Source organism: Meriones unguiculatus, chromosome 4, assembly GCF_030254825.1.
Source record: "Meriones unguiculatus strain TT.TT164.6M chromosome 4, Bangor_MerUng_6.1, whole genome shotgun sequence".
NCBI lineage: Eukaryota > Metazoa > Chordata > Mammalia > Rodentia > Muridae > Meriones > Meriones unguiculatus.
This window is the reverse complement of record NC_083352.1, coordinates 104,109,909-104,124,493: the sequence shown is the minus strand read 5'-3', so window position 1 is coordinate 104,124,493 and position 14,585 is coordinate 104,109,909. Positions and strand designations below refer to the sequence as shown.

Below are 14,585 nucleotides of genomic sequence, written 5' to 3'. Positions count from 1 at the left end.
TTATACAGTGACATCAAGATGACATTTGTCTTTTTTTTTACTCTCTCTCTCTCTCTCTCTCTCTCTCTCTCTCTCTCTCTGTGTGTGTGTGTGTGTTTCCATGTATATTCCGGTGCATGTGGAGGTTGGGTGTCTGTCTTCCTCTATTACTCTTCACCTATTTTTTTTGAGACAGGGTCTCTCACTGAAGCAAAACTCATCTGTTTTTTAGAATGGCTGTCCAGCCAGCTAGGAGGACCTACTTGTCTCTACACCCCCCAAGGCTGGGATACAGATGTGAACCACTATAACACCTTTTTTCATGGGCCCTAGGGATCCAACTCTTTCTGCAGGATAGACACTTTACTAACTACACCATCTCCCCAGACCTCACAATGGTCCTTCGTATAGATTTATGTAAATATGCAAATGCTATGAAAAACTAAGCCACCTGGCTCTCTCATTTGACTATAAACATTCACAGAAGCAAATACAGGGTGGAAATTCTGAGATGGCACGCTCACCCCAAATCCTTCTTTTCCATGACTCTAATTCTCTTTCTCCTTAATGTTAGAATTTCCTTGAATTCTGTTCATTTCTGCATTTGTGGTTGGGTTTCAAGTTCATCTCTCCCATCAGAATTTATATTCTAAGAGGTGCAAGTCCCTGGCCTCCATCATGACCCTCTCTTCAGGGTAAGGAGCAGGGCTTTTCATATAGTTGTGTCTCAGATAAGAACATTGGATGAGTAGGTGAGGGACAAGCCTGGTAAAATCAGGTCTTCTCTCTAGGATCCAGGAGTCTCATCACACCTAGCAAAAAGCTGGGCTTGGGTCTCAGTCCACGGCAGTTGTGACTTTGTCCTATTAGGCCATTGGGTCCTTCTGATGCAATTAAGATGAGGTCATATTGGACCAGGATTGGCCAATGTCCTAATAAGAAGAAGGATATTAAGACACAGAAGAGGGTGAACACTAGGGGGTAAACTAGGAGGAAATGGAGGCCGAGACTTGAGTGATACAGACATCCATAAGGCCAGGTGTCCTCGGGCTCACCAGTGACCAGAAGCCCCATGAAGAGGAGCTAGCAGGCTCCATCTCAGAGACTCTAAAGGGGATCCTGCCATAGTTGGTTTCAGTCCCAGCTTCCAGAGGATGAGGACAAATTCCACTGTAACGGTGAAAATATCACCCTCAGATGGAGGTCACCAGGCAGGAGAAGTGGCATAAGCCCTGCTTCACCCAGCATCTCATTCTAACTGGCTGCTTTTCTTCATACATGCTGATTATTGGTTTGGGGACATGGAAAGACAGGCACCACTACAAATCAAGCAAACACACAGATACTGCAAATAGAAAGCGGAGAAGCATGCTATTTCCTGATACAACCTGAGGGGCATTCTCTAAAATTAGACAGACAAAGCACATAGAATTTGGATTTGAGAGGTAGAGAGGATGGGCTCACTAGTTCGTGCCATGATCCTAAAAGAAATCTGTGAAAATCTGTGGATCAATATGATTTATGATAAATTCATGAAGAGAAGAATGTCTTTTTTTTCCTGCGTAGGAATTTTTATTCATTTTAAATCTCAGTTTCATAGGACACAAGCACCCATTCCAACCCATCCTTTTACACTTTTTCAAATAATTATGTATTGACCTTCCCTGCAGCTCCATCCTGATCCACTTCTAAGTCACGCATGATTTCCAATTGTGCCTCCAGCATTTAAGACGCTTCCTCTGCTGGTTTGGGTGTGGGGCTATAGATCTTGTGTGTGTAATTACAAATGGCCATATGGCAGTCCGCCATGCAAATGCTGCATGACTTGTTTATCCAAGGGTGTAAATCTCTGGGCTATAACAAAAGGCTGAAAACCATTCCAAGTACAGAAAGCACTGGTGGTATTTCCTTTCTGCGTTGTGACTGAGTCGCCTGGAATTTCTTTACATCTTGCCAATGAATAAACAGCACTCAGGCTCCTCGGGCATCTGTCAGAACTAAAGGTCTCAGATGTAGCTTTTAGGATAATAAATGGAATATAAAATAATAAACACAAAACAAACACATGGTTCTTGTTTAAGTGGGAGGATTACAGTTGGCCCAGTCTGAGAGTTAGGAGTCAGAGTGATTAAGGAGCAGAGAGCTGCCAGCACAACCATGAATTATGGAGGACGAGGGAGCAACAGAGTGGGAGAGAGCCAATTTGCTTGTGAAAACTTTAAAAATGTATGCCAGAGTTCCCTGAGGCGGAGTAGGAGCCCTGCAGCATCCATCAGCTGTACTGGAGGAGAGCGAGGCTGCCTGGACTGGTCCTGAGATGTCCGGTGAAAGGTGGACGCCCAGGCTTCAAGCTCTGCTGTCTAGCTGGGTCTTGGCTCCTCTGCCGCCTCCAAAGATTGTATAGTAAACTACCCTCTCTCTGGTACAGAGGGCACAGGGTGCTCCCCAGGGGTTCTGTCAGGGTGAGAGGGGTCCATCTGCCAGTGCACTCCATGCTCTTCTTCAAGGAGCTCATTTTTCTTGACACCCCTAGCAGGATCCTAAGACATCCCTATGCCTGCAACAAAGGCCCTGTTGTGGAGTGGTCCTGTGTTTGAGGGCATCTCCATGTTGCATCTCACGGGCACGGTGTTCTTTCTGCTGCAACTGAATTCCTGCAGGCTCTCTTGCTGTAGCTTCCAGCCTTCATCAGGCCAAACTCTTGCATTCCATAGCAAGGGAGACACAGTAGCAAGGCAGGTTAGCAGGTCACAGTCATTTGAAAATATACATACATCTCTTTCAAGAAGCTGGCAGAATAGCAGGTGGAGTGAGTCCCGTTCCCTTCTGTCCTGCCCCGGTGTGGTGTCATTTCTGTCGTAACTGATGAGCTAGGGTTTTATAGCATTACCAACCAAATGGATCGCTTGCCTAGTTTCTGTCTAAGTGTACTCTTGGTGTTTTTGCACTGCATGGGTTGGTAAGGGTGCCCCCACCACAGCCTCCTCTACAGAACCTGCCCTGTTCTAAAATCTCCATGCTCTGCTTGCTCATCCCTCCTTTACTGAGAAATGCAAAGCTTTTAAAATCTTCACAAATTTGTCACTTTCAGGTGTTTATGGAGCTGTACTCTTGCAGTTTCTAGCCCTTTTAGACTGGTTTCTTTTTTTTTTTTTTAATATGGGCACATGTGTGTTGCGTATGTTAGCTCACATGTGTGTACTTCTCTGTGTGTATTCATGTATGTTAGCATACATGTTTATGCACTATGAATGAATGTGCGCATGTGTGTATGAGAATGTGTGTCTCCGTGACAATGTGTTCATGTTTGTGTGTGTGTGTGTGTGTGTATGTGTGTGTGTGTGTGTGTGTGTGTGTGTGTTTTGGTTTTATTTCTGGTGCAGTGGCAAACTATTCTGACAAGAAGCCATGTAGGGAGAAAGGGTTTATGTCTTTCTTATAAATGTAAGATCTGCAGTAAAGACTCTTCTTCCATTTCTGATCTTGATACTCCCTTTTGTCCTCGTCCTCTCTCTGTGCCACACCCCCTCATCATTTTTTCTAGAGCATTGTTAACATTTGATGTTTTTCGTTTCCCTCTGGTCTGTGTTAGTTAACTTCTTTTTATCGGAGTTAATGTGTGTAGCATTGCCAAACGTTCTCGGCATGCAAGCTTGACTCACTAGTTTGATGCCCCTGGGGAAGAAGGAGCTGGAGGCATGCTGGAGAGGCTTGGCCATTTCTGTTTACTACATCAGCGAGGACAGTGACCCTCTGTTAACCCAATGTGTCGACGACTGGACTATGCTGGTTCCTCTGGGCATTTCTTTTTCCAAGACCCACACATGGCAGCTATTCTCAGGGCTCAGCAATAGTCACTGTGTCTCCCTTTCTCAAGACAGTGCTGAGAAGCTGTGGAAACAGTTTGCCAGCGCCTCCATCCAAATGGAGAAACTGAGTTTGACCTTGATAACGGCCGAGGAGTTCCCCCAAATATGTGTGTATCTGTGTGGTCTGCAGGGGCTTATGCTCTGCTTGGGGCAGCTTGGGTACCTGGGGACCGCACCATACATCTGCCACCAGCGGGTGTGCAGAGCCACGCTATTCACAGCGTTCTCTGCTTCCCAGGTTTACTTTGATGCTGTGGATCGATCCACAGGGAGAATTGTGGATGAATCCCTGATTTTCAACATTAGGATCAGAGATGTGAACGACCACGCTCCCCAGTTTCCTGAAGAGGAATTTAATGTCAGTGTAAAAGAGAGCCACGCTGCAGGTGTGTTGGGTGTGCTGTGCTGTGTGCGTACTCCTGTCTTTGCCCTGTGTGGCTTTTATTTATTTTTCCCCCTTCCTGCTTTGCTATCGATGAGGACTTTGATCTTGGTCACTCAGGGAGACTTCGCTGCTCACATTTCAAAGGTCGCAGGCCCAGAATCCCTACAGGCTTTGCTCTCTGTCAGCTCTGTGTTGTGTTAGTAAAAGGAGGATGTGGAAAATGTGCCATCTGGAAGAGCTGGTGTGTAAATGCAGCCTAGCAACAAAGCCACACCTAGGAGAACAGAGACAGAGACAGAGCTCTGGGAGACTCACCAGGGCCTGGCACATGCCCCATCTGCAGAATGGCAGGACAATGACATCTGGCCCCCAGGTTTCAAAAACTGAATCTCTATGTGCCGAACTAATTTTTCTCGAGGGAAAGCCTATTATATATATATAATTTCTCAGCCTTTCATTATATATATTACACACACACACATAATGAAAAGCAGTGTTTAGTATTGTAAAATAGTCTTTGGAATACTCCAAGAACTGAAAATATGGAAATAGCATTTTCAGAAGTTTGTAAGGTCTTATAGTAGTCTTCTTTGCATTTTGTATGCATGTTTACACACAATTTACCTTGTCTGTGTTTCTGCATTCATCAGGTTTTATATATGAGTGTAAGTACACATTCACATATGTACTTTTTATGATAGTGGAACTGTACATATATTAATACTTAACTATTTATAGATATTGAATATTTCTTTCTATATGTGTGTATTTCCTCTTTTTTTTAAATAAAAAAAAAGCTGTTTTGGGTCAGTGTCAGTGAGATGGCTCGGACTGCAAAGAGTGTGCTGCTAAATCCTGAGATCCCAAATTCTAGCCCCAGAACTCAGATAACGGTGGAAGGGGAGAACTGACTCCACAAGACTGTTCTTTGACATCCACGCTTGTTCTGTGACATGCACGCCCCCATCCCACAGACACGATGGATAATATAAATATTTTACCTACAACACATCCCTGCACATCTTATATACTAGAATGTGTGTGTGTGTGTGTGTGTGTGTGTGTGTGTGTGTACAAGCTTTGAAATATCTCCTTGGTCTCTTATTGCTGACTGCTTTGTTGATGCCTGCTTAGGAAGTATTTTTGTAAACTGTGTTTGAGAAGCCTACTTGAGCTAACTTGTGCCACAGTGAGGCATCGCTCATGAAGCATGAGCTCGGGGGGGGGGGGGAAGGAGTGGTTGCTTCAAATGTTTCAAATGCGCCACGGAACTGAAGCAGGTCAAGCAGCAGAGGAGAGTGCGCTGAGTGTTGTCCGTGAATCTTTCCTATTATGGCTCAACATCTCCGTGCATTTCTCAGCCTTTCTTTCTTGTTTGTTTAGTCCATTAACACATACTTGCCACGTGCATTTCAAATATGTCACTCTGCTTATTACTTCAAAATTTTGTCTGTGTTATTTTTATACATTTAAAAACGTCACCTTTTATGAGTTTTGTCCCACACTCTTCTGCAATGGCAATCATCATTAGCAAGCTCTTTGAGGTTTACTCTTAGTTAAATATCCACCTTTGTTTTGTATAGTATGTCTCTAAGCTGATTTCTCATTTAAATACCTCATTCATTCTGGCGTTTGGACGTTTGGCAGACTTTTTCCTCTTTCTACTTTGACAAACTACCTTTAGCCAGCAATAACATTCTTAAAAACTTCTTTCTAGGTCAACCTATTTTTCAGTTGTTAACAGTCGATTTGGATCAAGAAAACACTCCAAACTCTCAAGTCTTTTATTTCCTCGTTTCTCAAACACCGCTACTGAGAGAAAGTGGCTTTCGGATTGATCTCATCAGTGGGGAAGTGCGACTCTCGGGATGCTTAAATTATGAGGTTATGTAGATTTTCTGATTTTTAAAGCCCCAGGGCTGCTGAGCTGACTCTCTTGGCAAACTACTTGCTGTACTATCAGGAGGATCGAAGCTCCAGCCTCAGAACCATGCATACAACAGCTGAGTGCTGTGGCAGGGTACCTGTTGCTCCAGAGCTACAGAGGCAGAGAAAGCCGCCTCAGCAGGGCCTCCTGGCCAGCCTCGCGCAAGGCTCCATGGGAGACTTTGAAAATGAAGAGCAACACCCAAGGTTGACCTCTGGCACACACACACACACACACACATACACACTCACACACACATACACACACATACACAGGATGTTTTGCTTATGTTTGAGCCCCAGGCTGAGTCCACATGTGCAGCTGAGAATCTTCTGTGACTAAGTCTTGCTCTGGAAAATTGCTAGAAGAAAATGTCTTTGTTACTGTTCCCCTCTTCCGTATTTGTGGCGCCTAACGTTCCTTTTCCTCCCCATGTAGACTGCTCCTTGGTTCACGCTGATCACCAGAGCGAGTGATTGTGGAGAGCCATCCCTGTCGTCCACCGCCACCATTCATGTCCATGTGGAAGAAGGCAACAACCACATGCCGACGTTCACAGAAGACCATGTAAGGCATAGGCAGCCTGGTTTCCAAAGCCTCTCACAAATGCTCCCCAAGTCCTAGGCTGAGGGACTTCCATTGGCTTGTGAGCGAGATACATACAGTTCTCCAAAGTGACCTAACCTGCAATAGCGAAGTCCACCTGGGGCTAGAGAGAGAGAGCCCAATCTGTAAAATACTGGCTGCCAAAGTGTGAGGACCTGAACTTGATACCCTCCACCCATAGAGAACTCCAGGCGTGGTGGTATCCATCGAGAACAGGCAGGAAGGTCCATGAGGTCCACTGGCAGCCATCTTTGCCTAATTGGCAAGTGCCAAGTCTCAGTGGGATACGTATTTCAAAAAGCAAGCTTGGAGTCATCGGGGTGGCTCAATGGGCAAAGACCTTGTTTCCATCCTGACACCCCCGGGATATAGATAGAAGGAGAGAACTGACTCTTGGCTTTTGGGGGCTCATGCGTGTGTATGTCATGCACATACAAATTAATCCTGGGAGGGGTTTCCCTGGGTGACCCAAAGAACATCCCACACCCCTCCTGGACACTCTAAGCCTTTTTGTTCTTTGATCTTCCTCGTGTGTTCTATTTAATGAATTCACTTGCTCTAGTTTCTGCCTAATCTCCTCCCCACACACATGCGTCCTACTGTCAGCTCCTTGGGGATATTTATTATTATTGTTAATTTTTTTCCAACACATAGTAACTGTTGCATTAATGATTCAACCAATTAATTTTAAAATGTGTCATTTAAATTTTTTTAATTACATAAACCAGTGTAGAATGTTTTCAGATGAAAGCACCTCATCTAAAAGTTTGTACAAATGGCAAAATAACATTACAGTTAAACCTTGGGTCAGAATCCTCCCCTGGCTTAAGAGAAATCTATGTGCTCAAAAATAAGCCTGGAAAAAAATACATTACTGCCCTGCTGAGCTTGCTCAGGGACATGTCACCCAAAAACACTGAAAAGCGAGCTGTTTCAGGGAACCATATGTGCTAGAGAGATGATCATCTTGATCCAAATAAATCTCTCCCCTGCTGGGGGAAGGGCTGGGCTACTTAGGGCTCATAGGCTGAAATGCGCATTGCATCTTGAAAGTGCTCAGCAAAATAATGCACTGAGTCTGTTTAAAATGGCCCAGCTGTAGACACAGAGTCTCAGGGGACGCCGTTTGTCGGGAGGCTCAAGCTTCTGACTGAAGGGTGTTTCTGCTATAACTGGAGGAATTCAAACGCTTGAACGTCAATGGTGCCTCGCTGAGGACTCCTCCCTTCCTTCTCTCCCTTCCTGCCCTCCTTCTCCATGGTGTGTCTTTGTGTCTGTGACAAGGAAACAACGCTTACTTCTTCCAGTATAAGATTCAGATTTCCGAAGGTCACGTCGAATGGGGCCTGTTGTATCTCCCCATTCAAGATCAAGACTCACCATTCACACCAGCATGGAGAACACAATTCAACATATCAGATGGCAACGAGGAGGGGCATTTTGACATCGTGGCTGACCCTGAGACCAACCAAGGAGTATTAAATGTTGTCAAGGTAAAGTCAAGACCAAGTGGTCGTGGATGCTGTGCTCCCTGTGTGGACTGAGGGGTTGGCACCTGCTAAACATATTGTGCCCTGTGCCACCCTTAGAAGAATGCAGGACCCCCTGAGACCTTTGTGTAGAGGCCAAGGACTCCTCCTGCCAAAACAATAATAATCAGCTTTTCAAAATGTTATTGAACTTGTTGACCTTGTTGTTGCAGGCAGCGTTTACTACATTTACATGAGCCCTGGAGGTTTTTATATTTTTATTTTTTTCTAATGTGACGACAGTGAACTTAAAAAGTATTTATTTATTACTCTCAAGTATCGCAGACTGGCCTTGAACTTGCTGTGTCGTAGACCGTTCCCTTGAACTTCTAATTCTGGAGTGCTGGGGTCATGGATGAACACCACCATGCTTGCTGTGTGTGGCGCTGGGGATCGAACCCAGAGCTTTGAGCATGGTAGGCAAGTGCGTTACTAGTTGGGCCACATTCCCAGTTCCTTTAAAAATGTTTCTCTAACTAAAAGTTCTTCTTTTAATCTCCTGGGTTTAAAACGTCCTAAACTTCTGAAGTATAAACACTGGGGCATTCGCGTAGGTTGTAATGTGTGAAGAGCTAGAGGATTTATTTACCACACATACTGGAGAATCTGGCCCTGGAGGGAAATACTACTGCCATATTTTATAGGTGAGGATATCAAAGATCAGAGTGGTCCTTAATGTAAATTTGCATAGCTAAGATGGATTCTGACAGGGTAGTCAGACTCCAGCGCTTTTAGTCTCTGCGGCTCTCAAGGAGACCTAAGAGTGTCCAGTGCCTCTCTCACAGTGCAGCTAAGTCAGCTGGAGGGGCCCGTTGAAGTCAGTACATCTGGGTGGAGTTGAGATCCTGTCTGTTAGTTGAACAAGCTCCAGAAAATAAGGAGGGGCCACGGGCCACACTGTGAACAGCAAATCCTGACAATCCTCTGCACATTCGCCTGCCATTGAGTTTTTCAAACCTCCTGGCTTCTCAGTCCTTCCGAGTCCCTGGCCACTTTGTACCCTGAGTAACTATGATCATTAGTATCTACATTTCTCCAAGTTTCTCTGATTTTTTTTTCCTGTGGTGTGGTTAACACTTGAATGTTTCATGAGTTCTGGTTTTTGTTGCATTTTTCATTGCCTTCTGATGGCTCCGTGCAGCCAAGAGAGGAGGAGGAAAAAAGTGAGCCCCATAAGTGATGTGAAAGGGATCTGAAGACTGGCTTTTGATCATTTCCCTCCTCGGCTAGGTTCCTGATGACTCTGTGGAGTTTCCTCCAGCCAGGGGAGCAGCGGGCATTAATCAGGCCCTCTCTTTTCTTGGCAGCCTTTGGATTATGAAACTCAAGCAGCCCACAGCCTCGTCATTGTTGTGGAGAACGAGGAGCCGCTCTTCTCTTGTAAGGAGGGCCAGATGCGGCCGTTGAGAAAGGTCATGGCCAGCACCGTGGTGACCGTGTGGGTAGTAGACGCCAATGACCCACCGGCCTTCCACCCCAGGACCTTCATTGTCAGTGAGGAGGATGGAGCCCGGCCTGGCATCCAGCTGGGAGATTTCAATGCCACAGACCCAGACAGGCCCACAGACAGCCAGATAAGGTGGGCAACATATGAGTGGGAGGAAAGCATGGCTGGCTCCAGGGAGGAGGATTGTTGGCCACCTGACTGCTAGAGCATGTTGCTGAGACTTGCTCAGTCCCAGGAGTATAAGTGTAAGAAACTACCCTGTGAATTCCCATTGGCTGGGTTTATCCAACCTACTCAGCAGCTCCTGGATGGGTTACTCTAACTCCTGCTCTCACCCTGCAGCTCTCTCCTAGAGTTCCCCACTCACTTCCCTTTGACCGTAGCCTTTTTGGTATAAAAATGATTTATTACGTGTTTCTGTATCTCTCTTTGACAGATGCCATAGCTCTCTTGCTTCTGCATAAATACTTCTACTAATATTAAATATTCTAGATGAAATCCTTAATAGTCAAATCTTTTTGATAAGAAATGTATGTATTACCACTTTAAGAGTTCAGTCTGGGGCACTGAATGCATTCATACACCACCCAGAACATCCTTTGTTTACCCAGAATGAAGCTCTCTACCCAAGATACACCATCTCTTCAGGCCCCTTCCCAAGTCCCGTTCTCCAGGCCCTGGCAGACACCACTCTACTTTTGGTTCCTATGTCTTGACCTCTCCAGCCATGGGGACCTGCAGCATGCCTCAGGTACCGATTCTCTGAGGTTCTGGTTGAATGTCTTCTATGAGAAGGCAGAGTTGGTGTCTGGAGGGCAGAGTTAGTTTTACCTTGTTCTGCCTAGTAGTCAGTTATTTTTCATGCCTTGAGGGTATGATATATGGCTGAACTCTTGAATTTCCACCCTTGGCTTATAAACATTATAAAATCACAAGAACTTTTGGAAGTTTCCCTAGTTGGTAAAGTTGTGCATGAGAAAAAAAAAATGTCTCTTTAAATGCTATGGCCCATTTGCTATCAAGAGGAATCATGGTGGACCCTGCTGAAAGCATCTTCCCAGATGAGGAAGACCAAACCCATGGAGAAGCTGCTCTTCTCTGGCACTTTCTTTGCCTGAGCTTTGTTATTGCTGCTGCTGCTGGCTTGAGCACAGCAATCCCTTATTGTGGTCTCTCTAGAGGCATAGTGGTTAGCAACTAGCATGGTCCAATGGGTACCATCTGATGCCAGCCACTCTCAGAATCCTGGAGTATCTGGCCTACCTTTTCAAATGGCTCCGTGTCTACAAGGTGAGGAATAGGAAGATGATCCTCAGGTGAGGGAATTCTTTGTTGCTTCAAAGCAGACACTCCAAGAGGAGTTAAGACCCATGATTCAGTGGTACGCTGTACTGAACAGGATGCCATCACTGACTGATACCTGAGGACTGGATCTGCTCCTGAACCACATGTTTCCCTAAAGCAGATCTCATGATCGTCATGGCAGGAAGCATGCAGGCAGACATGGTGCTGGATAAGTAGCTGAGAGTTCTACATCCAAATCCACAGGCAGATGGAAGACAAAGAGCCTCAGGGGCCTGGCTTGAGTTCCTGAAACCCCAAACCCACTCCCAGTGACATACTTCCTCTAACAAAGCCACACCTCCTAATCCTTTCAAATAGTGTTGCTTCCTGATGACCAAGCACTCAATTCTATGAGCCTATGGGGGTAAGCCATTCTTATCCAAACCACCACAAAGCTCTAATGATATATTTTTATTCATTGTTAAAAACATTTTTTTGAGGGAAGGTCTTGAACCCTTTATATAGCTGAAGATGGTTTCGAACATATGATTCCCTGACCCCATATCCCAAGTTATGGGGTGGCAAGCATGTGCCATCATGCCCATGGCTTGTCTTTTGGTAAAATTTTCTAATTAAAGAAAAATGTGTCTGTGTTCCTTCTACAAGATACGAACTGGTTCATGATCCAGCAAATTGGGTGACTGTTGATGAGAAATCAGGCGTGGTCACCACCAAGAGGCAAATAGACCGGGAGTCCCCTCATGTGAACGGCAGCTTTTATACAATTATCGTCCATGCAGTTGACAATGGTAAGTGCTGAGGCAGAGCTGGGAGCAAACTGTGCTGGCTCTGGCCTCCTGAGGGAGGCCATTTTTACCATCACTGAGGAATTTAGAAAATAAACCTTGTTTTCACTTTGCCTGGATGCTAGAGATTATTTTTGATAATAACTCCTGAAATGTCAAACTAGGGACCAATACTGCTGAAAGAGGGGCAGTATTCACTCATCAGAGACAATTAAACCAGCGAGGAATCTGCCATCGGGCCCACCATTTTCATCTGTTCATGAGATAATGCAGGAGCGCTTTGTCAAGCCCAACGATGTGTGATAAATATTTAGCAGTTTCCTGTACCTGGAATGGCTCATAAGCTCCAGCAAATGTGACTGAGTGGAACACATTTGTCATAAACCGGGATGAGTGGTTTTAAAAACATGTCCTAGCACATTTCTCTATATTCCCACAAGGCTGAAGTTAAATGCATCAAAATATAAAGCTGCAAGAGCCAACATTTTCAAGAAACATTCAGAATTGTACCTAAGAAATCTGTGGATGAAAATCTGTGTTCCCACTGCTGTGGGTCTACCCAACTCACTCACACAATCATCTGGTAGAATATCAGTGGAGCAAGATCCTAGTTGATGTTCAGGAAAAGAGGCTGGCCAAGCAGAACTCAGAGTGTCATGAGTCTGCTATAGATGGTTTCATGATCACCGTAATTTATTTTTAATTAGGAAAGATGATTTTTAAATAATCATACATTTGTTGCCATGATTCTTTCCTGCCCTCTCTTGGGCTCCCCGCCCTTGTGATTTCCATCGGAATAATTCAGGGAGCATATGTTGGAGTGTAGAGATAAATGAGTTTATTATAGAGGAAAGTGGACTCCTCAAGAAATAAGAGTGTCCATAGGACTCATCGAGGAGGAAAGTATACCCTTCCCCAGTGGCAGTTCTGATCAATTGCCATGGCTCCACCTGGAGTCAGAGTCCTCAGTTCAGCCTCCGGTTTTCCCGGCTGCTGATTATAAGGGAAGATATACCCACAGTGACCCCCAACCCTGTTAATAGCTGACCAGCCACCAACAGATTCACATGTGGCTTTAGCATCCCAGCACTCTTGACCCGGCTTCCCGCAGTGCACTTTATAAAACTGTCATCACAGGCAAGATCCCCATCAGGCCAGAGCTGACCCAGTCTTCCCTGAGGATCCCGAATGCTACCCTTTTACAGGTACTCATTCCCCTCCCAGCACCACTACAAAATGTAAGATGACTGACAGGACATGTGTGATTCTACACTCTACCCCATTCACAAATGGCCTGAGATGACAAGGATTTGGTTACTTTTCCTGGACGGTCTGACATTTCATATAGGCAAGAAATAGACTGAGCACCAGCCCAGATGGTTCATGGCTTTGAAAAAGCAGTGAAGGATGCTTCAGTGAATGGTCTACTAAGCAGGGACACGCCCAGACAGAAAAATGAATACCTCTCCAGACAGCTATCAGCTGTCACCCGCAGCTGTAGTTCAGGAGCTACTGACACTGCTGTTTTGTAATTTCAGGTTCATCCTCTCACTTTAGTATCATAACCTCCTCTGTTATCCGGGTTCTTTCCTCTCCAAGGCCTCCCACCGCTGACTGGCACGGGGACTCTGATGCTTTTCCTGTCTGATGTCAATGACAATGCTCCAACTCTCCTGCCCCATTCTCAACACTTGGTGGTCTGTGAGTTTGCAGGGAGCAAGGCCCTGCTGTTGGAAGCCGAGGATGCAGACCTGGATCCCTACTCTGCCCCCTTCACTTTTGATTTGGACACCGCCCAGGGAGATGTGGAAGACACTTGGATGCTGAGGACAAAGCAGGGTGAAGGTTTGAATGAGTTGAGGGACAAGACTGGAATAAGTGTAATTTAGGGCAGGGACACTGAGTCACACAGTCTCAAGTGACCCAGCCAGGCTTACATACTAAGACCCAGAAAGGACTCTAGGCACGAGGACCGGGGTGAGCTTGCATGCCTGTTGTCATTCATGGCCTTCCTGACACCATGGGAGAAAATGACTGCATACTTGGGTGTCTGTTCTGTGCTCTTCTCTTCTCCAGTTTTCATCTGGGTCCTTGTGCCTGTAGTGATCAGGCACCCATGGCTGTGACAATGTGCATGGCGCTCTGTAAGTCCTAGAGCATGTTGCCATATGACTTTGAAGGAAGATGTAAAAAATGTTTATTTACCCCACAGAGAGAGACTGACAAACTAAAGAGAGGGCTCACTCCAAGTCCAGTTTGACAAACTGAGGGTTCTTATGGGTGCATGGATGAGTCAAAGGCAGGATCGTGTGGCTGTAGGAAGGATCCTGTGGGTATAGGTAAGATATTATAGGTACAGGTAGGATCCTGTGGGTGTAGGTCATATCCTATAACTTTTCTAAGTTGCTTGTTCAGACAGTGTAACTTATGGTAAAGGTTGATGGTTCCATAAGACTTATGGAAGAAGGGGAGTGGGTGTGTAGAGGGACTGGGAAGGGACCGGAGCTCCACAAGGAGACCAATAAAGCTAACAAATCTGGGCCCAGGGCAGCCTGGACCATGCATGGAGATGACCTAGATCCCTGCTCAGATGTATCTGATAGGCAGCACAGTCTCCATGTGGGTCTCTTAGTAAGGGGAGCGGGGGCTGTCTCTGACATGAACTTGGTTGCCTGCTCTTTGATCACTTCCCCCTGGCGGTGTGGTCTGGCAAGGATGCAGGCAGTCCTGGTGAGACTTGATAGGCTAGGGTC

General features: G+C 45.6%; 1 protein-coding gene across 1 annotated transcript in view; it reads left to right on the top strand.

Annotated features, from left to right (window-relative positions):
- Cdh26 (cadherin 26) overlaps window positions 1-14,585 on the top strand; it is a 43,697-nt gene that overhangs the window by 13,852 nt on the left and 15,260 nt on the right. The window contains exons 4-10 of the mRNA XM_060381299.1: window positions 4,087-4,234; window positions 5,951-6,117; window positions 6,599-6,727; window positions 8,074-8,259; window positions 9,603-9,874; window positions 11,693-11,835; window positions 13,432-13,677. Of these exons, the coding sequence (XP_060237282.1) occupies window positions 4,087-4,234; window positions 5,951-6,117; window positions 6,599-6,727; window positions 8,074-8,259; window positions 9,603-9,874; window positions 11,693-11,835; window positions 13,432-13,677 (1,291 nt within the window). The remainder of the gene's footprint in view (window positions 1-4,086; window positions 4,235-5,950; window positions 6,118-6,598; window positions 6,728-8,073; window positions 8,260-9,602; window positions 9,875-11,692; window positions 11,836-13,431; window positions 13,678-14,585) is intronic.